Source organism: Dendropsophus ebraccatus, chromosome 3, assembly GCF_027789765.1.
Source record: "Dendropsophus ebraccatus isolate aDenEbr1 chromosome 3, aDenEbr1.pat, whole genome shotgun sequence".
Classification (NCBI taxonomy): Eukaryota; Metazoa; Chordata; class Amphibia; order Anura; family Hylidae; genus Dendropsophus; species Dendropsophus ebraccatus.
This window is the reverse complement of record NC_091456.1, coordinates 72526409-72552823: the sequence shown is the minus strand read 5'-3', so window position 1 is coordinate 72552823 and position 26415 is coordinate 72526409. Positions and strand designations below refer to the sequence as shown.

At 42.1% G+C, this 26415-nt stretch overlaps 1 protein-coding gene across 1 annotated transcript in view; it reads left to right on the top strand.

The window, feature by feature from the left end:
- Positions 1 to 26415, top strand: part of IFT74 (intraflagellar transport 74) — a 92150-nt gene that overhangs the window by 52444 nt on the left and 13291 nt on the right. The window contains exons 10-13 of the mRNA XM_069961993.1: positions 7641 to 7703; positions 13713 to 13856; positions 16235 to 16275; positions 18058 to 18137. Coding sequence (XP_069818094.1) covers positions 7641 to 7703; positions 13713 to 13856; positions 16235 to 16275; positions 18058 to 18137 — 328 coding nt within the window. The remainder of the gene's footprint in view (positions 1 to 7640; positions 7704 to 13712; positions 13857 to 16234; positions 16276 to 18057; positions 18138 to 26415) is intronic.

Here is a 26415-nt window from a genome sequence, read left to right as displayed (position 1 = left end):
GGAAGAAATTATTAAATGTAAAAAATAAATGTCCAAAGTACAGATGAGGAAAAAAAAACAAGAATCCTTCCCTCATAAACCAATAAATTACACAACCAAGTCGGTAAAAACAGCTGCCAAAATGCAGAGTCAAAGACTGATTGCATCATTAGGGGCTAAAACAGTAAGGCATACGTGCAGGACTCAATGTACCGACTCCTGCCCCATGTGATATATGTAGTCTCTTTCTAACAGGGCGTCCGCCAGTACCACCACTTGCCGCAGTGTCTCACAGCTTTGCTGTAGCCACTGGAAACACCCCAGGAGCTGCAACAAGGCTGTTAGCATGCAGTCCAGACTATGTAACATTGCATCACTGCTTACTAGAGATGAGCGAACCTGGAGCATGCTCGAGTCGATCCGAACCTGATCGTTCGGCATTTGATTAGCGGTGGCTGCTGAACTTGGATAAAGCCCTAAGGCTATGTGGAAATCATGGATATAGTCATTTGGCTGTATCCATGTTTTCCAGACAACCTTGGAGCTTTATCCAAGTTCAGCAGCCACTGCTAATCAAATACCGAACGTTCGGGTTCGGATCGACTCAAACCCAAACCGGTTCGCTCATCTCTACTGCTTACATGTACATCTACTTGGCTGCCTTAGTGCTTTGCCTGTGGCTGCAGCTGCTACTACTGATTGTTCCAACACAAACAGCAGGGGGCAGCAGAGAGAACATACAGAAGTGATATGAATGGCAAAACAGGGATTTTTTTTTTATTATTTTATTTTTTATGTAGTAAATAAAAGTTAATGACAAAAAAAAATAATCTCCGGAATACCCCTTTTAAGCTTGCTATATAGATAAGGCTGGGTTTTCACAATGCAAACTGAATTGGAAACTTGCGGCCACAAATGACACTAATAAGCAGCATGTCAGTTTTAACCTTGACTTTAGCAAACTGCTGTTTTGATATATGTTCACACCAGGGCTGTGGAGTCCGACTCCAGCTTTAACCTCTTAAGGACCCATGACGTACCGGCACGTCATGGATCACTGTCACTTAGGGACCCATGACGTACCGGTACGTCCGCCCTTTAAACGGGCGCTGCGGCCGGCCGGGTCCCGATCGGGGAGATAGCCTGCTATAATACATAGCAGGCCATCTCTCCCTGTCGGCATGGAGGGTTGTTAACCCCCCCCCATGCCGACGATCGCCGCTATTGGCTGATAAGCCCATAGCGGCGATCGGAACCTTTCCGGGCCATCGGTGGCCCGATGACCCGGAAAAAAATGGCGGTCGGTGCTGTCCGAGGACGGCACCGACCGCCATTACTGTAAAAATTAATGGTGGTCACGGTACCACCGTCCCGATCGCCGTGAACGGACGGCCAGCCGGCCGGCCGTTCACGGCGATCAAAGTCCCCACAAGTAATAAATACCTGCTCCGGACCCCTCAGCTAGGTAGCTGAGGGGTCCAGAGCAGGTATTTGTACATTACTCACCTGTCCCGGGGTCCTGATCGGCGTCTTCCGGGTTCCCGGCGTCCTCTTCATCTTGTCGGGACTTCGGCTTCTTCCGTGAGTCCCGATCGGCTTTTTCCGGCTCCAGCGTCGTCTTTTTTCGTATTTTTCCGGCTCCAGCGTCGTCTATTTTAGGATCTTGCGCTCTGCTGCCCCCTAGCGGCTGATAAGTGTAATACACGTATCAGCCACTACAGGGATGTTCAGAATGTAGTAAAAAAAATTTTTTTTTTCCCAATTTTTTTTTTTTTCTATTTTCCGCACCCTATCGCCGCTGAGTGTTGATCAGCATCGCACGAAAGTGCGCTGCTAATCAGCAACTCCTCCTTTTTGGCGTAGGGTGTTTTTTTTCTATATTCTACTGCCACGGTCTGCTGATAAGTGCCGAACATAAGTGCGGCATTTATCAGCAACACCATTTTTGGCGTAGGTTTTTTTTTGTATACTTACTGTAAAAAACACGTAAAAAAACATCCTCATCATCATCCAGTGACGTGTCTGGGAGTAGCGTAGCGTACGCTGCCCCCCAGACACGTCTTTTCTGCCAGTACCGTCCCAATAAGAGATCACGGTATGGTGTGAAATTCTACAAACTCTGTGAGCGTACCTCAGGGTACACTTACAGATTTAGGGTACGTGCACACTGCGGAATGGCGAAGGATAACCCTTCGTGCATTCCGCAGCTGGCACCCGCCGGCGGACTGATGCAGGGGCGCGTCTCCGCCCGTGTCATAGACTCTATCCTATGCACGGGCGGATTCCATCATCCGTCATTCCATCAACACGTTGGACGCAGAGCGGAATCCGCCCGTGCATAGAATGGAGTCTACGACACGGACGGAGACGTGCGCCTGCATCAGTCCGCCGGCGGGTGCCAACTGCGGAATGCACAAAGGGTTATCCTTCGCCATTCCGCAGTGTGCACGTACCCTTAGAGTGTATGAAGGAAGGGACACTCGAATCCAGCCCCCAGATGCCCACTCCCCCCCCCCATCCTCGGAGTTAGTGGGGACATCGTCCGGGAACTGATCTTCCCACTGCTGGATAAAGGTTACCACCTGTACGGGATAACTTTTATACCAGCACCCCCTCTTCTGGTCCCTCGCTGCCTGAGCTACTGTAGCTTGCGGCACGATCCGAACATATCAGAAGTAGTAATAGAGCCCTAATATTTAGCAGCCATGGAGCGGACCCAGCGCTTCTGGATATGAAGGACCCCGTATCGCACCAGGACAACATTTTCCAGGTGGAGAAAGGGAGACCCCAGAAGAAGTGCAGAGTGTGGAGTAACAGGGGGATCAGGAAGGACGCCATTTTCCAGTGTGACACCTGTCCTGATCCCCCCGGCCTCTGCATACTGGATCGCTCCAAGGCGCACCACACGTCATTGGGGTTCTACATTATCTAAATTCTGTCCCTTATTCCTATTTCAGGGGTCACGTTGATCCAGGGATTATTCTGATCGCCATTATGGAGTCGGGAAGGAATTTTTCCCCTGTGATGAGGCTACTGTCGTCTGCCTCACGAGGGGTTTTTGCCTTCCTCTGGATCAACACAGGTTGAATTTGATGGACACCTGTCATTTTCAACCTTATAAACTAATAATTGGCCTAATACCCCCAAATAAATTAGAATTGTCCCTTTTCCACAGCTAAGTAGGTATGGCCGCCATTCCCATTAGAGGATGCCATGATGCAATTACAAAGCCTCTGTGCAGCCAGGACAGTAGAAACCCCCCACAAGTGACCCCATTCTGGAAACTACACCCCATAAGGAATCTAACAAGTGGGGCAGCGGGTATATGGCCCCCTGGTGACGGCCACATTTGGGACGTGAAAATGAAAAAAATGGTATTTTTTATTTTCACGGCACATGTTCTACACATGTGCTCATCACTAGTGGGGTCCATATGCTCACTGCACCCCTTGTTAGATTCCTTATGGGGTGTAGTTTCCAGAATTGGGTCACTTGGGGGGGGGTTTCTACTGTTCTGGCAGCACAGGAGCTTTGTAATTGCGACATGGCCTCCATCCCCCATTCCAGCCTCTAAATGGCGCTCTGTCCTTTTGGTGACTTGCCCTGTGCCCATATGGCAAATTATGTCCACATGTGGGGTATTTTCGTACTCAGGGGAAACTACCCTACACGTTTTGTGTTCACTTTCTTTTTTAACCCCTTGTGGAAATGGAAAAAAATCAAGGCTAGACCAACATTTAGTGTAATTTTTTAAAAATTTTTACTCTAAATCATTGATCTTGTCTTGATTTTTTCATTTTCACAAGGGGTTAAAAGATAAAAAAAAACACAATGTGTAGAGCAATTTCCCCTGAGTACGGAAATACCCCACATGTGGACATAAAGCGCCATGCGGGTGCAGGGTAAGCCTCCAAAGGGAAGGTGCGCCATTTGGTTTTTGAAGGCTGGATTTGGATGGAATGGATTTCGAGGGGCCATGTTGCATTCAAAAGGCCCCTGTGTTGCCAAGACAGTTAAACCCCCCACAAGTGACCCTATTATGGAAATTACACCCCTCAAGGAATGTAACAAGGGGTGTAGTCAGCATATGGACCCCACTGGTGACGGGCACAAATGTGGAACAATGTGGCGTGAAAATAAAATATTAAATTTTTTACACTATAATGTTGGTCTAGCCTTGAATTTATCATTTTCACAAGGGGTTAAAAGAGAAAAAAAAACACAAAATGTGTAGAGCAATTTCCCCCGAGTCCGTAAATACCCCACATGTGGACATAAAGCGCCATGTGGGCGCAGGGCAAGCCTCTGAAGGGAAGGAGCGCCATTTGGATTTTAGAGGTTGGATTTGGCTAGAATGGATGATGAACGCCATGTCGCATTTACAGAGCCCTTGTGCTGCCAAAACACTGGAAACCCCCCACAAGTGACCCCATTCTGGAAACTGCACCCCTCAGGGAATCTAACAAGGGGTGCAGTGAGGATATGGACCCCTGGATGACGGGCACATTTGTGCCATGAAAGTGAAAAAATGAAAATTTTCACTTTCACGTCACATTTTTCCACATTTGTGCCCGTCACCAGTGGGGTCCATATGCTCACTGCACCCCTTGTTAGATTCCTTGAGGGGTGTAGTTTCCAGACATCCATTCCAGTGAAATCCAGCTTCCAAAAGCCAATTGGCGCTCCTTCCCTTTGGAGGCTCGTCCTGCGCCCGCTTGGCACTTTATGTCCACATGTGGGGTATTTCCGTACTCGGGAGAAACTGCGCTACATGTTTTGTGTTTTTTTTTTCCTTTTATCCCTTTGTGAAAATGAAAAATTGAAGGCTAGAACAACATTTTAGTGTAAAAAATACTTTAGTCGTTTTTCAAGCCATATTGTTTGGAAAATCTGTGAAGCACCTGTGGGGTCCAGATGCTCACCGCACCCCTTGTTACATTCCTTGAGGGGTGTAGTTTTCTAAATGGTGTCCCTTTAGGGGTGTTTTTTAGGTTTTGGCACCCCAGAGCCTCTGCCAACCTGAAGTGGTACAGTCAAAAATGACCAAAAATAACGGAGCCATTGAAATTCACTAGGTGCTCCCTTATATCTGAGGCTTGTGGTTGCGTCAAATAGCGCAATAGGGCCACATATGGGGTATTTCTATAAACTGCAGAAACGGGGCAATCAATATTGGGGTGCATTTCTCTGGTAATAGGTTTATAATTATGAAAAATATTGGATTACAATAAAATCTCTGCACAGAAAATTAAAATTTTCAAATTTCTTACACACTTAGCTTTTATTTCTGTGACTCCCCTAAAGGGTTAAAAAAACTTTCTGGATGTGCTTTTGCAGAGTTTAGGGGGTGCAGTTTCTGAAATGGGGTGCTTCGTGGGGCTTTCTAACACACAGTCCCCTCAAATACACTTTAAACCTGAACAGTTCCCTAAAAATATCTGATTTTGAAATTTTACAGAAAATTTGGAAATTTGCTGCTAATGTTTTAAGCTTCCTATTGTCTAAAAAAAATGAAATCTAGTTTAATAAATGCCGCCAACATAAAGTAGACATGTTGCTAATGCTATTTAATATATAATTTATGTGGTATAACCACTTTCTGTATAAGCAGAAAAGTTTTAAAGATGGAAAAATGCATTTTTTCACAATTTTTCACGCTATTTTGGGTTTTTTCATAAAGATTCGTTATAAGTATCGACTCCAATTTACAAGAAATGTGAAGTACAATATGTCACGAGAAAACAATCTCAGAATCAGCCGGATAGGTAAAAGCATCCCGAAGTTATTAATGAATAAAGTGACACTGGTCAAATTCATAAAATTTGCTCCGGTCCTTAAGGCCATTTCAGGCCCGGTCCTTAAGGGGTTAAAGTGTCACTGCCGTTAACATTTTTATTGCAGAAATCAATAGTACATGCGATTTTAAGAAACTTTGTAATTGGTTTTATTAGCCGAAAAATGAATTTTTATCATGAAAAAGCAGTTTGAAGCTCTCCCCCCTGTCTTCATGGTTTTCCTATGGAGAGAGAAAGTAAAAGCAGCAAAACAAGACAACAAAGAGTTAATTTACATTCACATCCCGGTCTCTCTCCTTTGACAGGCACCATGGACCTCTCTGACCTCTAATTAGGGCTCTGAATAGCTCCCCCACTGAGTAATCCTTTGTTCTTAGCTCTCAAATATGCAAAACAAGAGTCCGTGGAGCCTCAGTTACGAGTCTCAAAACACGGGATAGCCAGATATCTCTAGCCTGTTGCCAACGGGGTGCCTCCATCATGGGGAGAGCACCACACCACCCTGATAAATAACCCCTTAAGGGCCCTTTTACACAGAAAGATTATCTGACAGATTATCTGCCAAAGATTTGAAGCCAAAACCAGGAATAGACTATAAACAGAGATCAGGTCATAAAGGAAAGCCTGAGATTTCTCCTCTTTTCAATTCCATTCCTGGTTTTGGCTTCAAATCTTTAGCAGATAATCTGTCAGATAATCTTTCTGTGTAAAAAGTCCCTTAGTCCCACTCGGTTGCGAGTATTGGAACATAGTTCAGTGATTACTGTGTTTTGTTGGTTGATTGTTCTTAGCTCTCAGCTGCGGCTAATCTCGCTCCTTCCCCCTTCCCCCTCCCCTCTTCATAGACTAGACAGATCCGACTGATGAAAAAACTGTCGAGATTTTCAGATTCTGAGGAGTGGATGACAGAAAGGAGAGGAGGGGGGGGGACCTGGGAAAAGGCTTTTTACATGCAGATAATGGTATATTTGGCTAATAAACCCAATTACAAAGTTTTTTTAAAATCGCCTGGACTATTGATTTCTGCAAAAAAAAAAAAAAAACGACAGTGACACTTAAAATTTTTTTTAAAACAATTTAAAATTGAGTTTTGATATGAATTTTATCGGTACAGGTATCTGGCATTGTTAGCAGTGTGTCTGTGTGTATGCTGAATATTTAGTTAGAAACATAGAAGAACATTGTCAGCAGAAAAGACCACCTGCTCCATCTAGTCTAGTTGAGTAGTTTAGGACATTGAGGCTGGAGACTGGCTGCATCCACTGCACACACAGTAGAATCTGCTTTATATCTTTCCTCATTCCCTTAGAAGTCGCCCCAGGATCATGTAGAACATTAGGGAGAAGTTGGTGAGCCAGTGTGATATATAACTCCCCTGGTATATGACTGGCCATTTATGAAGGAGCAAGAGGCGGAGGCGGTCCTGATAAAATTCAGGAGTCTGAGTTGGAGTCGGAGCTGCGGCTTACCGACTTCAAAGCCCTGGTTCACACAGGACTGAAGTGCTGCAGGTTTTTTGACGAATAACCCAATTAGCTTTAATAGGGAAGTAAAAATCAACAAATCTGCAGCATTTTAGGCCTTTGTGAACTCTATTATCTTCATGAGGTACACAGAGGGAGCTGCTGTCAGTATATACTGTGAGTACACTCACTTAATACTGTACACTGAACTATTTTACTATAAAGTGCTCAACCACTTTAAGCATCTTGGGGTTCTCAGATCCAAGTATACATGTCAGAGGAGTGTTGTCTTGGAAGTTTTCCTCCATATTTCCAAAATTAAGACTATCAAATATCCTCTTTTAATGATCAGTCACTGAAATACCCGCAACATCTACTTTCTTCCTTATATCTTATGTTATAGGAGTTAGAGATACAGCAAAAAGAGCTTGATTCACTTAATGAGAAGAAAGAGACTTTGGAAGTGGTAAGTATTAAATGAATACAGACATTTTTGCACCTGCTTCTTGTTCAGAAAGTATCTTAATTTTACATCTAGTGATCCAAATAATAAATATTTTAGTGACAGGTTTCACTGGCTGAAACAATCGTTTTCCTATCGGAGGCACCTAAGGCCTTGTGTTGCTTCTTCAGCACCAAAATTTAACTCTCTGTTTACTCTATATTTTCTTTTTTAAGGGTCACTGTTGTTATAACTTTTAAAATCTAAATCAGCAGTAGATGTGAAATAAAGCAAGTTTGCAATATACATTCATTATTTATTTTTGGTCATCATGGAAAGCACGGCACTTCCTGTGTTCTGACTCTTTTTTTTTTTTTTTCCCCCAAAGAGTCTAAACACAGAAAGTGCCATGTTTCCCAGGTCAACTGTAGGCTTACAGAGAAGGCAGTCATCTGATTGATGGACACATTAAGCCGTGACTCTCTGTACTGGTCAGGCTTCATGTGTTTAGTCTCTTATTTTTTAACCTGCAACAAGCAGGAGACTGGACCTAGATTTCTGGTAAGTATAGCTTTGTTTTACAGCATGAAAACAGAAAAATAAAGAAGTGTAAATTTACTTCACATCTACGTTATTTCACATCTACAGTTAATTTTTGACTTTGAAAGTGTCATTTTAAGGGACTGTCTAATAAATTATTTTGCGCCCTCTCATTCACTTACAGGAGCACACTGAGCACGGCGGGATTTCCGCCGCGGAATTCCGACGATCTTGCTCAGTGTGAACTGGCTCTAAGGCTGCTTACTCATCACTTTTTAGGCAGCCGGGAAACAGATACTTCTGCAAAATCTTAAAATGGGCTGCCTCCAGATCAGCAAGAGACCCATTTTTTTTAATGCCCTGTATGTAGTTAGCTAGTTACTATGTTTGGGCCACTTTCCGGGCACATCTGAGTTTTCTCTTGGACTAAAAAGAGTAGTTTGCAGCACTTTTCTGTCTGAGCCAAAACTTGCACACACTCAGAAAACAAACCAAGGTAACAATACGCCTGTATTGTTATAATAATGGCCATAAATAATAAACATGATAATTTATTTACAGCTATATTTTTGTCTCAACATATGTTGTGTGAACATAATCTAAAAGTGATTGTCCATCTCTTAAAACTATGAGTTTTTTATGTCCCACATCAGCATAACTTTCAATATATCTTTATATTTATCTACATAGCCTATTACACAGCCTTACCCCTGCCCGGGTACCGATCCTATTACACGGCTCGGTGCGGCCTTATTACTTCTGCAGTTTGTTAGTCTCACAGGCCCATTTATGCAGGGTGATGTGTGGCCAATGAGCAATGATTTTCAAAAGCATGTGACTAGGCAACAAACAGACATTTGCTTGTTTATTCGCTGATCACTAGGCCTATTACATAGGGCGATTATCGGCCTGTCTGGGTAGTGATTGTCCTGAGTAATAGGGCCTATAGAATTACATGGTAAAGCCTTAGGAAGAGCTTATTGCATACTGTTTTATGAGAAAAGCATATCCAGAGCAGTGACTACTAAGGACACCTTAAAGGGGTAGTACGGCGCTCAGCAATTATTCACAGAATAAAACACATTACAAAGTTATACAACTTTGTAATGTATGTTATGTCTGTGAATGGCCCCCTTCCTCGGTCCCACCCCCCCCACCCGTATACCCGGAAGTGTGGTGCATTATACATACCTGATCCGCGTCGCGCCCGTCCGCCATCTTGTGCCAAGACGTCATCCTCTGGAGGCCGGCCGAACAGCTGATGCCGGCCCCCTTCTGCCGCGTCATGACTGTCCTCAGCCGCGATTGGCTGAGCACAATTATGCTCAGCCAATCGCGGCTGAGCACAGTTATGCTCAGCCAATCGCGGCTGAGCATCTGATGACGCTGCAGAGGCCGTCCGGCACTAGGGACAGTCGGAGGTGTTCGGCCAGCCGCCCGAAGAGGACGTCATTGTCTGAAGATCGGAGACGGGGGTCGAGACGCGTCAGCTATGTATAATGCACCACACTTCCGGGTACACGGGCAGAGGTGGTGGGACACGGGGAAGGGGGCCATTCACAGCCATAACATACATTACAAAGTTTATGTATAACTTTGTAATGTGTGTTATTCTGTGAATAATTGCTGAGCGCCGCACTACCCCTTTAAGAAACTTATCAGCACAAAACTTTTAACCCAGTAAAAAAAAAAAAAAAATAGCGCTTCTTGCCTGCAGCACATCTGATCAAAGAGTTTACTTTGGTAGTTTTGTATACAGTTTATATTGGCTGTTCTGTTTTTGTAATAACATATACTGCACATTCTCTTTTAATTATTTATCAGTTGTACAAGTGTATCCATGCAGAAACTTGCTCCTGATAATATGCACATGAATGCTTTAAATCTATGTAGCTTAAATTCAGACGTTCCATAAATTCAATAATTAAAAGGTTGAAAGAAGACAGTAGTCAATCAAGTGTCATTCTGTTGTTGATCCAGAGGAAGGCAAAAACCATTATAAGGCAGATGCCAATTGCCCCATCACTGGGAGAAAAATTCCTTCCCGACTCCAATGGCAATGGCAGAATAATCCCTGGATCATTGTATCACCAGAAGTGCCCATACTTTGTAATATTATATTTTTCAACAAAAGCATCCTGGCCTCCCTTGAACTTATTTAATGAATTAGCCATGACAATATCATGTGGCAGAGAGTTCCATAATCTTACTGCTCTTACAGTAAAGAATCAGCATTTGTGCTGATGGTAAAACCTTCTTTCCTCTAGGTGTAGAGGATGCCCCCTTGTCATGGTTACAGGTCTAGGTGTAAAAAGATCACTAAAAAGATCTCTGTAGTGTCCATTCATATATTTGTACATTGTGGTCAGATCACCCCTAAAACATCTTTTTTCTAAGATATATAGCCCCAAGCTTGATAACCTGTCTTGGTACTGTAACCCATGCATTCCCTTAATGACCTTAGTCACCTTAGTCCCCTGCATCTGCTCCAGTTATGCTATGTCCTCCTTATATACAGGTGCTTAAAACTGTACACAGTATTTCATGTGTGGTCTGACCAGTGATTTATAAAGAGGCAAAAATATGTTCTCATGTTTAGCATCTATACCTCTTTTGATGCACCCCATTATTTTATTAGCCTTGGCAGCCGCTACCTCCCACTGATAACGAAAGTTGAGTTTACTGTCCACAAATACCCCCAGGTCCTTTTCAGAAGCAGTTTTACCCAGTGTTTTATTAGTTAGGACATAACTGTACTTATTATTTCTATAGCCCAAGTGCACAACCTTACACTTATCCATATTAAACTTCATTTGCCATTTATCTGCCCATGCCTTCAGCTTCTTCACATCCCTCTGTAATATGATATTATCCTCCTCTGTGCTGATTACTCTACCCAGTTAAGGATCATCTGCAAATATGGAGATTCTACTCTGTAGCCCCTCTACAAGTTCATTCATAAAAATATTAAAAAGAAGTGGACCCAATACTGACTCCTGAGGAGCCCCACTACTAACTGTGACACAATCTGAGTACGTTCCATTAATAACCATCCTCTGTTTACTATTACTCATCCAGTTACTTACCTATTTACATATATTTTCTCATAATATTAGCATCCTCATTTATAGACCAACCAGTATCAAATCACAGTATAAAAAGTCCAGAGCCTCACAATGTCCACAGCCTCTCCCAGGTCCAGTCTATAACTGACCTCCTTATAGAAGCTGATCAGATTAGTCTGACAGGACCGATCCCTCATAAATCCATGCTGGTGCTGCGTTATAAGATTATTTTCATTAACATATTCCAGTATAGCATCTCTTACAAACCCTCTCAAATACTTAACCCACTAAATATTAGGATAAGGGTCTGTCTAACACAGTACAGTGGTACCTTGGTTTGAGAGTAACTTAGATTAAGAGCTTTTTACAAGAAGAGCTCACAGTTTTTCAAAATTGTAACTTGATTTAAGAGCATCGCTTTGGTTTAAGAGCTCCCTGTACTGGGTGGGAGTGGGGGAGGGGCATGGCCTGTACAGGAAGTCTCCCTCACCTTCCAAATCATAGCAGATCTACTTGAGGCTGGGGCTTGAATCAGGGGACAGGACTGTGAAGGTAATCTCTTCATAGCTATAACCCCTCTCTCACTGGACAGAGAGCGCTGCATTTATGTGCCCACACCTGCCCTGCTCATTCCTTCATACTCCCTGCAGTCTCTTGTGTATCCCATCCTCTCCATTACTGCTATAATGTGCCTGCACTCACACTCTGCTGTACACACTGCTGCTATAATGTGCCTGCACTTACTCAGCTATACACACTGCTGTATCTAAAGTTTCTGTCTCTGTCCTCCTGCACAGCTCTGTGATTCTCACTTCCTTATTGGTCCATGCTGAACCCCCCCCCTTCCTCATTGCTGTCATGTGACCACACAGACCTCTGACAGCAGCCCTGCTTCTCTATTCTAGCCTCTACATCTCCATTCTGTATCTACAAACTGCTGCTGTTTTTTCAGGTCCATGCACTTACTATACATTATACACCACATGATGATTGCTATACTGTACAGTCACTTATAATATCACATACTCAGCTGTTTCCCATTGTTTGTTTAATCTGTTTTACATGTTCAGAAAAAAATCATTATTTTTGGGGGGGGTTAACCATTGTCTTCATATGAGTAGTTTCTTATGGAAAAATTAGCTTTGGTCTAAGAGACGATATGGATTACAAGTATGGTCCTGGAACAAATTATGCTCGTAATCCAAGGCACCACTGTACTTAATTCCTGCAAAACTCTGGGATGGATGCCTTCCGGGCCCGGTGATGTATGGATTTTAATGTTTTTAAGGTGTCGCCTCACATCTTGTTGTGTTAGGCAGATGACACTTATGGGAGGATTTACATCATCCCTAGTCATGCCATCGGCTATAGGCATCTCCTCTGTGAATTCAGTAAAGAACAAAGTATTCATTAGATAGGCCCTTTTCTCACCCCCCTCCACCATTTCACCCAGATTATTTTTTTTACCAACATTTTCAGTTTTAAGTCTCTTATTATTTACATAGGTGAAAAAACATTTTGGGATTCTTCATTACTTTCTGTGGCAATCCTTCTTTCTGTTGTAATTTTTGCTTCTTTTATTTGTTTTTTTTACACAATTTATTTTTCTGACTATAATTGTTCAATGCTTTCCCACTACCTTTTTGTTTTAGTAGCCTGAATGCCTGTTTTTTTATCATTTACTGTATCCCTTACAGTTGGAGTTGACCACATTTGTTTTCCCCTATTTCTACTCGGTTTATACATACGATATGTATGTTCCTATTTATTTTTATAAATCATATTTATTTCTAGGCTTAGGATATGTTCACACTGAGTAAAATCAACGGAATTCCTCTACCGTGGAATCCTGCCTGCCTCACAGTATCTCTATGGGAGGGCTCACGCTCCTCTGCTTCTCTTGCTTTCCGCTCAAAGAATTGACATGTCAATTCTGTGTGCAGAGGCGCGCGAGCCCTCCGATACAGACACTGTGGGACACTGAGGCAGGCGGAATTCTGACGATTTTACGCAGTGTAAACATACCCTTGGTTTTGGAGGTTGAGTGACTCAGTAGCTGGAGGTGTCTTACATTACAGATTTTCTACCATAACTGCTTTTAGTACAGTACTGTTTGTTAGTCTGTCAAAAAACCCTTTAAAAATGAGAACATATACATGGTGATGGAACTGTCATATTTTCTACAGAAGCTGATGGCATAGTGTAGGCTACAGTTTTCAGCTTCTTGTTTTCTTGCTGTTTCTCACCGCATTGATGATAGAGGCTTATGGTAACATCATCCACATATCCTGGCTGCTGGAATAAATAAACACTGGATATATTTCACGTGAAGAACAATAGAGTGCAGTTCTTTTACTGACATTACATACAGTTCGATATAAACACTTTATACTTGTGAGTTTTTTATTGCTCTCTTATTTTCCTTCAGGAAATAACACATTCTCAGGTTAAACAAGAGGCCGTATTGCTCTATGAGAAGCTCCATGAGCTTGAGACTCGACGAGATCAAGCCATTGCAGAAGATAAGAGCATGGGCTCTCCTCAGGAGGAGAGAGAAAAGTTATTGAAACAGGTATCAGACTCAAAGTACATTGCTGTATAGGGTTTAAATGCAAATTACACTAAAGGCCTCTTTACAGAAGCCATTTTTTGTTAATGAGTATCTCTAGTAATGCTCATTTACCCAATAATTGTCCTCACTGTCTAAACAGGGGATATGATGTCCATTTAAAGGGATTTTCTTTCAAATCAACTGGTGCCAGAAAAGTGATTTGTAATTTTACTTCTGTTAAAAATCTCTTCCAGTACTTATCACCTGCTGTATGTCCTGCAGGAAGTGGTGTATTCTTTCCAGTCTGGAGAGCAGAAGAGGTTTTCTATGGAGATTTTCTACTGCTCTGGACAGTTCCTGACATGCACAGAGGTGGCAGCAGAGAGCACTTTGTCAGACTTGAGAGACTATACCACTTTCTGTAGGACATACAGCAGCTGATAAGTACCGGAAGACCTGAGATTTTTTTAATAGAAGAAAATTACAAATCTCTGGCACTTTTCTGGCACCAGTTGATTTGAAAGAAAAAAAAATAGTGAAAAAGGACTTAGTGTAAAAGGACTTCTCTGTTGCCTTTCCCAAGACATAGCATTGCTATTAAAGACCTTTTTTTGTGATACCCTATCTGTAGAATTCATTTTGTGGCATAATTTATAACTTTCCTAGATATCAGTTGCTGTATTATATGTGGAATGAGTGTAAGGGTACTATTACACGGAACGATAATCGGCCGTGTAATAAATGCAACGATCAGCCGATGACAATGATCATCGGCTGATCGTTGATATAGGTTAGACCCTATTTTCGTCGGGCGCCGACCGCGCACCACTGCGTGTAATAGCGGTGCGTGGCCGGCGACTAACGATATACATTACCCATCCACGTATCAGGGCTGCTCCTACCGTCCGCTTCTCCCGGGGTCCCGCGCGCGCTCTAGCTTCACAGAGGCCTGTCAGCTGATAGGCCGCTGAGCCAATCACAGGCCGCGGCGGTCCCGGCCTGTGATTGGCTGAGCGGCCTACCAGCTGACAGGCCGCTGTGAAGCTAGAGCGCGCACGGGACCCTGGGAGAAGCGGACGGCAGGAGCAGCGGACGGCAGGAGCAGCCCTGGAATGTGGATGGGTAATGTACGCCAGTTTAGCAAGGGCTGCAAGGACATCGGTAACGATGTCCTTGCAGCTCTTGTTAAGCGATTATCGGGCCGTGTAATAGGCCCAGTAAACGAGCGATGATCTAGCAGATCGCTGCTCGTTTACAGGTATTATCGGGCCCTGCTCGGCCCGTGTAATAACACCCTAAGAGAATCCTTGGTTATAACCTTACCCACATAGGCTTCCCTGCAGGATCTCACAATTCTAAGGCATGGCACCAAAACATAAGACAAATAAGGTAGCCAGACAGGCCAAAGCCGGGTCAAGCAGAGTAATGGGCCTATTCCACAGGTCGTTTAGAGGAGCAAACGAGCGCTCTCAGCGCTCGTTTGCTCCTCATTCCCCGCTCGCTGCCGGCGCTATTTAGCGCGGCTGCAGCGAGCAGGTGAGTGCGGGAGGGGGCAGCGGGGAGCTTCGGGGGGGGCTGCCCGGGGGCTCGCTGATCGTCCGGGCAGCCCATAGGATATAGCAGCGTCTGCTGCCGACGCTCCTATTCAACGGAGCGCTGGCAGCTGATCGCTGCTATATCAGTCGCTTGTTTTTCGACATGTTGAAAAACAAGCGACTGCAACGATCAGCCGACATGAACGATGTCGGCTGATCGTTGCACTATATTCCACAGGACGATTATCGTCCGTAGCGGCCGATATCGGCCGAATACGAACGATAATCGTTCCGTGGAATAGGGCCTTTGGTAGTAATACGTACTGTAGTAAGGAGATCAGGGCAGGTATTAGACAAATGTGGCTGGGGAACAAGCTGGGTCAGAAACTGGCTAGTGCAGTAGAACACATTTGCATTCACAGGAACCTAGGGATCTCATTGTTCAGACAGGGAGGAATAGAAAAAGCATTGTAAATATCCTGGGGTGATAGGACATTGGAGAAGAAGAACTTTGGTGTGCATCGCCTCTTTAGAAATTAGGAGGTAGCACTTGCATGCTCTGTATCACTAATGTTTCAAGCAGGAGGAGACTGCTAGCAGGCAGGGGTCCCAGGAGCAGCACATCCATGTAGAGGGGAGCAGTGGTGGTGACTGAGTAGATCTGATAACATAATAACTAGCTGAAATCATATAATATATTGCATTGTTGTCCAGTCATCAGTGGTCCGAAGGTGACATTGACAGGCTTGTTAAAATGATGCACTAATAATGTTTACTTTTTATATAAAGAAATGTGCTTTTTCTTTTGACATGAAGTATGATAAGTTAATTTACATTAATCATTTAGTATGATTCTTTTAATAGGTGAAAGAAGATAATCAGGAAATAGCAAGTATGGAGCGACAGTAAGTGTGTTCTATGCAGATTACTATGAATAATGTCTCTGCTGTGGCAGATCCATATACCACTGGACAGGTCTAACTCCTAAACTACTTGAACATTGTAATGAGTTGCCATTTCTAGTAGGATGCACTGTGATCATAATCTCCAGAAAAAATTAGACAAATGTACAACACTTTAAGGTAGAGTATTTTTTGACTGATTGAGCGGATAATCAGCTTGTGTAATAGGGCCTTATGGTGGTTTTACACGGAACAATTTATCGTTCAAATCTGCACGATAACGGTTGAATTCTAACGATAATCGTACGTGTAAATGCAGCGAACGATCAAGCGACGAGCGAGAAATCGTTAATTTTGATCTTTCAACAACTTCTCAAATCGTTGTTGATCGTTCGCCAAAAATTCGCAGATCGTTCCATGTAAACAGTCTTTCAATGATTTCACCTATGTATGAGATTGGCTTAAGCAATCGCAAAACGATTGCAAAACGATTTTTCCGTACGATGTATCGTTCCGTGTAAACGCTGATCGTTATAAAAAAAACATAGTTCATTCTAAATCGTTAATCGTGCATTCGGGCGAATTATCGCTCCGTGTAAAAGTACCATAAGGCACCTTTAACACACCTGTGTGCAGCCCGTGTTATACATTATCTGTTATGGGACTCTGCATCATAATTTATTATACATATAGAGGGACATTTATCAAGCCCAAAAGGCATATTTTTTGGTGGAAAATGGCCAGATGTGAATAAATTTATTTGCAAATGGCCGTTTTGCGAATAAATATTCGCATCTGGCCTTTTTCCGCCCTGTACACCTGGGGGGCGGGGGTGGAACAGGGGGGCGCGGACTCTGGGTCCTCTTAATTTATCATTTTTCTTGCAGAAAAAGGATCGGTGACTCTATGCCAGCTCTGAGCGCTGGTGCGCATGGACCTTATGCAGAGGCAGTGCTTCTCTACGTAAATCAGCATACTGTTGGAGCTGGGGGACATTTTTAAACCCGGCGCAGAAAACGCCGGACTTAATAAATGTCCTCCATACTGTTGATAATTTATATTAATTTATACACAATTTATTAATGTGTGTGTGTATATATATATATATATATATATATATATATATATATATATATATATATATATATATATACACACACACATTAATAATCTTAGCCAGAGCACTACACCTCTGAACTAACACAGCTTTATCACTTTAATAATTTATGATGCAGTCATTCCTGTTACAGACAATCAATGCCAATCTGTCTCAATTAATAAAACACATGCCAAATTGTAATAAATAACTAAATTAGGGTATACACCTCTAAAACATCACTTTTAAATATTCAATGAAAAATACATTACCTCTGGGTGAACCACTGTTCGTACAAGAGATACCATCACAAGGCTTATAGGCAACAACTGTAACTTATGACCAGGTTCAGTTTCCAGCATGCTGCTCCAGTTTCAGATGTCTTTCTCTGTGAGATGCAATTGTATCAGCAGGTTGAGACAATTCAGAATTGTTGGGTCTGTTATCCCTAGTATTTCCCTGGGTATATCATGACTGGGTGTATCATGACAAATTTACCTCATGGCAGATTCATGACTTTTAAATAAGTTACTTTTTTCCTTCATTAAACTCTGTAAACAAAGATGGCTCATTTATCTAACTTACATAATCCTGCAATCTTTTGGTGTTCTAGGCCAGCCAAACAAATGAAGTCTGGCTAAATTATGTAATATCAGAACTAATCTAATTTTTGTCTTGCTTATCAACAGGTTAACTGATATTAAGGAAAAGGCTAAGCAGCTCAATGAAGAACTTGGAAGGCTGGATATGGATTTGGAAGAGCACCAAGGTACATTTATTGCAACATTTATTGCAGGTTGTACAAAAAACTTAAGCTGCCTAAAACAACATAAATCAAAGAAGTAACTTCTTTAGCATTATATATACTCACACAGTCACTCACTTACTCTATGTCTACTATGCCAGATTCTTGCCACAGATAATGCATAAAAAACAATTATAAAATACACCTTACACAACAAGGCGGCATGGTTTGCCAAAGTGTTTTCTCTACCCCAGTTGTTTTCTGCAGCATTCTTTATTGGCATCACATTGGGTGCTTTGGGAGTCCAATACAAGTGCTCACACTTCCTGATTATATATTTTTATGTCCTTTAACCCTCTGTTCATTTATTTAACCTGAATTCTGTCAGTGTATTGGCCTAAACTTAGATTTGACAATCTAAAGATGTGCCAGATTTATCAATCAACCTCAGCCACTGTGATAAATCTGACACATTTGTAGAAATCCGTGGTGGTCCAGGATCACAGACTCCCAGGTATTTATGATGAATCAGAAGGTCATTCTGACTCCCACTTTAAACAGTTTCAGCTCCCAATGTTCCCTTTCATTTTGCATGTGTTGTTTCTGAGTTGTTAATTTTTTGTTCCCCTCCTTTTTCCTTGCAATCTTTTTTTTTTCTTTGGCTCTATTGCTTCTGTTTTCTTCTCTGTGGATTGTTTTATAGAAGGTAAGATCCTATTTTACTTTAAAAGCTCGCTCCTAAGAACATTCAGCAAAATGAAACTACTCATAAATTGTTTTGTGTCTCACTTTGGATTCAAATACAGCTTTCCAAAGTATAATGAGGTTGCTTTCACAGCTATTCCATACGTAGAATACACAGCACATTTTAAGGATTCCTTTACCTGACTGTGGTGTGCAGAGAACAATGGCCTGCAGTCTATAGATGCTAATGAACACAGCTTTGTTACATTATAGAGTACAGTCTACAACAAGACATTTTTTATTTTTAATAATAATAATAATAATGAAAAAAAACTAATAATAATAGACACTTAAAACCTGTAATGTTCATTAAAGCATACTATTTACATGTTGTAATCAGGCGTAGTTTGGATAGTCCTTGGGATTCTCCCACTAGCAACAAAGGCTAACTGTATACACAAGGCGCTTGGGTAATGTAGAAATTGATCAGCTGATCATGCCATACACTTGTATTTTCAGTTGACCACCGACAAAAAAAAACTAACTGGATCGAACTTTGGCCACGCGTATGATTTTTAAATGATGACCAAAATTGCTTTTATGTTATCTATATGGAGCTTTAGACGTCTGCCCATGTTGGACTTTTCGTATAACATTTCAGAATTTGCCCTCTGTAAGTGTTAAGGTCCAATTTCCATCCCTCTGCGGAAGCAAAGTAGCGTTGATCAATGAGATCGGCGCTCACTAGGGGTGCCTTTACACGGCACGGGCCACACGAACGACCCCTAACGATATTTCTCCTTTGTGTAAAGGACTTGAATTTCTCTGCATACTAGAAATTAACTCAACAAAACTGTATATAGAATAATAGAAAACATATGCCAGATAAGGCAGCCTAGAAAACACATGCCAGATAAGGCAGCCTTTAATGACTTTTTAGAAAAATCTTTTTTAGAAAATGAGACAAGGGCAATTACTTAATTTCTACAAGGCTAGAAGGGAAGCCAGTAAGACATCCTACAGCTGCAAGGAAATAAATTATGTGTGTCCCCCTGGAATGTCTTATTGTTTTATTCACAACCTTAAGGAAAGAGGATGCGGATGCCATCATATCTTCTTAAATTGCCTTATCAGCATGTTCCTTTCAAGCAGTTTACATTACAGGAAAAGAGAATCTATATTAAGCAATAAAATAGTAGGGACAGAGATTGAGGGCCAGTAATGCATTATGTGTTAGAAAACATATGGATCTCTAAACGATTAGGATGTTGGATTTTAATATGCCTGATCCTTTTTCCTGTGGGAGCTTATTTCCTTTTCCCATTGAAAAAACCTGCAAGCTTAACCTCTGTGTCCTACCATAAAGGCGTTGATGTAGATGAGGCCCTAAATGGGCACTGTCGTTATGAATATGTTAATATATAATGATAAATGTGTGTGTGTGTGTGGGGGGGGGGGGTGATATACTACATCTTTGCAGTTTACTTCATTTATTTGTTTGCCTGTTTTCTATATGAAATACAATGCCATACATTCGTATGGAAAACTGCAGTTGACGTCCCATCAGTTAGGCAATTTGATCCCTAGTAACAGAAAAAAAGAGGCCAAATGTTTCAAGTGACATCAGCTGGCCCAATGAAGATGAATGCTGATTGGCCGGGAGCCGTGCACTGCTGCAGCTAAGTGAACTAATCCACCCGCTCAAAGTGAAATGCAGAAGCATGAGCAGCACAATGTATATATGTATATATCAGTGCTGTCACTTTACAGATTACACAGCAGTGCATATTTACCATCAGCGCTGCTTGTGATCCGGCATCCTCTTCTCCGGTGTGCTGCGTCTTTAGGCCCTGCTGGCTGTCAGTCATTTTGAAGGAGGCAGCGGCCTGAAGATGCAGCAGCTGGACAGGAGATCCGGAAAAGAGGATGCTGGATCACAGCAGCACAATAGGTACTTACTATGCACCTATGCGCCACTGTGTGATCTGCAAACTGACAGCACACATGTATGCATATCCGTGCTCTCAGTTTGCCTTTATCGTTATCATACTCACATCCGCCGTTTACACAGGAAGATGTGCGGCCGATAATGATAAATTTTGAAGCATGTTCTAAAGACATGATCAGCCAAGGATTGGGTGTTTTCCCTGTTCTCAGCTGATCGTTGTTACCTTTACACAGTCTGACTATCAGCCACAGGAGCGTTTCTTGCAATGCTCCTGGCTGAGAATCAGCCTTTGTAAAAGGCCTTTAATTCCATGATTTAAACTCAGCATCAAGTGTGCAGCAGAACCTGTGTAGGTGTGAATGTAGACACAGTAGCTGTGGCTCACAACTTGGCACCCCCCTCTCCTGTAAAATGAGCACACAGAGCATGATCCGCAAAGGTAAATCAAAGCACTCTTCTCATCTTTGACCACCCATATGAAGATCATCTGTCACTTCTGTGAATAGCGGAGGGACCACCTGCTATTTGTTCACAGTGCAGGTACAGGTACAAGCAGCTCAGGCAAGATGGCTGTTCCCGTAATAAAGTGCTGAAATTAAATTGTAAAAATGTACAAATAGAAAATAAAAACAGATAAATTAAAGAATAAGTATGAGTATCTGATTACAAATAGAAAAGTAAAGAAGGCTGGTGTTCAGTTTAGAGAGTCCTATACTGCAGACCCCCAGTAATATTTTGCTTCTAAAATGCACTCAACACTGTGACAGGCAAAATGAGAGGCACATTCTGAATAACAGATATACCAGGGCAAAATTATTAGAAAGTTATATATAGATATTGGGATGTATCACTCCTCGTGCAAAGGAACAGTGGAGCAGATGCCCACAGCAACCAGTCAGCTTTCATTCTGCAGAGGCTTGTAAAAAGGGAACTAAGAAATGTCATCAGTTACTATGGACAACTCTTCCACTAATCTTTTGCACAATGTTGGATAAATCTCTCCTATGGTTTCCTCACATTATATTATAGTAATACCAATTACATTCTCCTAACCAATCCAGTTGTACTTGTTGTCAGAAAGCTTGGTCTGGGCACTGAGCAATGTACTGATGGTACAGGATGGAAACAATCAATCAGAATCATCCTTTGTGAAAGGAAGTTATTTTGTGATAAACTGGGAAAGGTTTAGTCAAAGTAGGAGCAAATTATAAGTGTGTGCTTCCTGACTCAGACCAAACCAGGAAGGTAAACAGTCTCATTTATGGAGACTCAGACTTTTCTCTAATCACATTTAGATAACAGCATGTCTGTCTCCATTACAAAAGAAATGGCTGTAATACCTTGTTTCTGTGCAAATTACAATGTTTACAGTGGAAACATACTCGTGTGATAAGATGTGTAATGGCGTGTTTTAGCAGAGTGAATTTTTAACAAGATACATTAGGCTACGTTCACATTAGCGTTTGACCATCCGGCACCGTTCCGTCTACCTTTTCCGTTTTAGAGTAGGCAAAACGGAAACTGTCGGATCCGTTAAAATCCCCATAGATTCCCATGCTATTTTAGTGTGCTCCGTTTGCCCTAATTGTGCTCCGTTTGCATGCAATCCGTTCAAGATCCGTTTTTTTGAACGGAAGAAAAAATAGTGTTTGCAGCGGAAAGTGCACTTCCGTTTTTTTTTTACATTGTAGTCAATGAGGACGGATCAAAAACGGAAGGTATTTCCGTTCACATCCTTTTTTTTTTCATCCGTTTATGCACTGAGCATGCGCAGAAGCAGCAAGAAACCAAAGAAGAAAAATAAGCGATAAAATAACGGATGCTGACTGATGCAAATGGATGCAAACTGATGTACAAAAGTCTGTTTTTTAAAGCCAAAATACAAACGGACCATTAACCCCTAGACGACCCTGGACGTAGGGTTACGTCATGGAAGTCTGTCCCCAGACGACCCATGATGTAACCTTACGTCCTGGGTGTTTTTCCCGCAATCAGCAGCCGGGACCTCACCGGTAATGACACGCTGTAGCGATTGCGCTGCCACGTGTCATTAACCCCTTAAACGCCGCGATCGCGTCGCGACCGCGGCGTTTAAGTGTAAGTGACAGGGGGAGTCCCCTATCACTTACCGATCGGGACCCCCACAGTGTGACTGCGGGGGTCCCGATCGTCGAAACGGACTGCCGGAGGTCTCTTACCTGCCTCCGTGCGGTCCGATCGGCGATCTGCTACACTGAGCCTGCACAGGCAGGCTCAATGAGCAGATCGCCGATAACACTGATCAATGCTATGCCTATGGCATAGCATTAATCAGTGTAGAAATCAAACTAATGTATGTACAAGTCCCCCAAAGGGACTTCAAAAGTGTAAAAAAAAAAAAAAGTTCAAAACACTAACACACTACCCCAAAACCCCTCCCCCAATAAAAGTCTAAATCACCCCCCTTTCCCATTATATAAATAAAACATATAAAAATGAATAAATAGATAATCATATAATATACCGTAGCGTGCGTAATTGTCCGATCTATTAAAATATAACAAGCGTCATTGCGAACGGTAAACGGCGTACACGAAAAGAGGGAAAAAAGTGCGCGGATTACCGATTTTATGTTACATTATTAATAAAAAAATTTATAAAAAGTGATCAAAACGTCCGATCTTCACAAATATGGTATTAATAAAAACTAGAGATCATGGCGGAAAAAATGACACCCCATACAGCCCCGTAGGTGAAAAAATAAAACCGTTATAAGCGTCACAATAGGCCCATTTTATTAATATTTAATTGCCAAAAAAAAGGATTTCATAAAAAAATATATATATAACATTAGAGAATCTGTGTAACCTGCATATGGTTGTGTTCGGACTGACCTATAGAGTAATAGTATCATGTCGCTGTTACCATATAGTGCATTACGTAGACACAGGAACCCCCCAAACGTTACCATATTGCATTCTTTCTTACGATTTCACCTATTTATATCTTCATAAATAATATATTTGGAATTCCATCATACATGTTATGGTAAAATGAAAGACGCCATTACAAAGTACAACTATTCCTGTAAAAAACAAGCACTTACATGGCTTGTAGATAGAAAACTGAGAGTGCTAGAGCTCTTAGAAGGGGAGCAGGGAAAAACCGAAAGCACTAAGATCAAAATTTGCACGGTCCACTAGGTCATTTTGGGCCTGGTCCTCAAAGGGTTAAAAAAAGATGAACATTTTGCAATCAGTTTGCATCAGTCTGCTCATCAGTTTATGCTCATTTGTTTAATTAATATAGACGGATCCGTTAGAAACAAAGAAAAACGCTAGTGTGGCCGAGCCCTTACTAATAATAATGTTATACCTACTAGTCAGTCTCATGGCCTTCATGTTCTTCTCAGTAACTACTGACTCCTTTATTTATTACTTCCAAGTTCCAACATTTCCTGGACCACAGTTAGTGAGTTAGCCCATTCACTTCACCAGTAGTGGCATCCACACAGTAAGATTTGATCAGTTGTAATCTTCTGATTGGTCACTATTAATCGTGGCAAGTATTTGGTAATCCATTCACACACTAAACATTATTGGATGTGGATTATAAGTAGAAATAGTATTCATTGTGACAGAAGTGTAAGTGACATTTATGTGAAAAGAAAACTTTTTTTTTCCAGTCTCCAGCTCTCAAGGTATGATAGAAGTTATGGGCTGAAGACTATTGCTTTATAGATATAACCTATCAAGTTTTTATACTAAACATATGAAGAATATTTGGTGATATTTTTTTCTCCGTAACTATAAATTATTTATTTAGAGCGACTCTGTACCCACAATCTGCCCACCCCAAACCGCTTGTACCTTCGGAAAGCTGTTTTTAATCCAAGATCTGTCCTGTGGTCCGTTCGGCAGGTGATGCAGTTATTGTCCTAGAAAACAACTTTTAAACTTGCAGCCCTGTGTCAGAAAGCCATGCCTTGTAGTATTTGTGGCTGGAGTGGCTGGAGAAGTTGGTTGTAGCCCTAGGGAGTTATAAAAAGCACGGCTACGCCAATGGCTGTATCCATGTTTTCCAGGCAATCCAAGGGCTGCATCTAAGTTCTCCAGCCACCGGGAGTCTATATACGTCTTATGTAAGTACTTAAACGCCGATCTTGATCCCTTTCCCCCCATTATCCTACAATACAGTGCGTTTGCCTACATGATATACGTGATAATTCAAGTCACATTCACCATTTCTATGAACTGTGGTTAGTATTTATTTAGTCACATTTAGTTAGGAAATGTTACTAAATGAGTTCTACACAATCATTTGGTCTAAAAATGATGTTACTTTGTATGTTTTTCTTACCCCAGCTCTTTCAAAGCACTTTAATGGTGATTTTTTTTTTAAGACATTGCGTTCTTTATATATCTATGTGGTTCTCTAGTCATATTACTGTAAGGCTGTGTTCACACATTCAAAGATTTGTTGCTTTTCTTTGTTTACATAGTTAGAGCCTACCTGATTATGTGAGCTCTGCAGTTTTGTCTAAATTGACTTTCTGGGCTTTGCTGTGTGATTTGTATTGTCGGGCTTCATCGCAGGTGTTTTGTTTTTTGTTTTTCTTTATTATTCTGATCAAGATGTACTGGATCCGCAGTGAAATTCGCTGCGGATCTCTTCCTGTTGATTTCTATGAGAAGACATTCTGCTGCAAGCATGTAAGTGACAGCCGCATTAAACCCCCGCTGGCCGGGGCATACTGTACCTGCTCCACGCTCCAGCTTGCTTTGGGGGTTCCCAGCTTGACGTCCCTGGTATGTCAATCCCACAGCGAGCATGTCTTCTCATAGAAACTGACAGGCAAGGGATCAGCAGCTGATTTCGCTGCGAATTTGCAATGAGAAATCCGCTGCGGATCCAGTACATGTGTTTGTACCCTAAACAAGAAGTTCAAGTAGGGTTATTTCTTTCAAACTTTCCAGGGAAGTGGTGGGTGAAAAATTTGGTGCACTCTCCTCCCCGGCTCCAGTGCTGGTGTCAGCCATCCACCGATACAGTCCCTAGCCGCATCCTCGTAAAGACGGAACTTGAGATGTGATGTTTCAGCCTGCTCAGCCAGTCAGCAGCTGTAGCGGTGTCCCACCTCTGCTGCTGAATGGCTGAGCGGGCCAGATATACCATGTCCCAGGTCCCATGTTTACACCAGTAAATAACCAGCAAGCGGAGTGGCAGACTGTGGGCCAGGGAAGTAAGTGCATGTTATTTTTTTCACTCACCCTTTCCCCAGCAAGTTTGAAAAAAAGTTTACCTGCCCTGATTTCTCCTTTAAGCCCTGGTAATGCTAATCACATGGCAAAGTCCCATGAATCCTTGAGGAGAACATGGAAAATCCTAATCTCATTGGTCCTGATTCATAAATATTTTTCTATACCCAGACAGGGGGTATGTCAATTAAGGTAGTTGGGACAGGGAAAAGCCTTCAAATGCTGCCTCAATGACTCAGCAGCATGGAACCGCAGCAAAAAGATTGATGACAGGTTCCCTTTAAATGGCCGCATTCTACCCATGTTATAATAACATCATTCAGTATGATAATGCAATGTCTCAGAGCTTTGTCATCTGAAGCTGTTCTTTCAAATGTGACAATATATAGATTGCACTTGTATGGCTTTTGCAGTCACCACATCTTAATGTAAA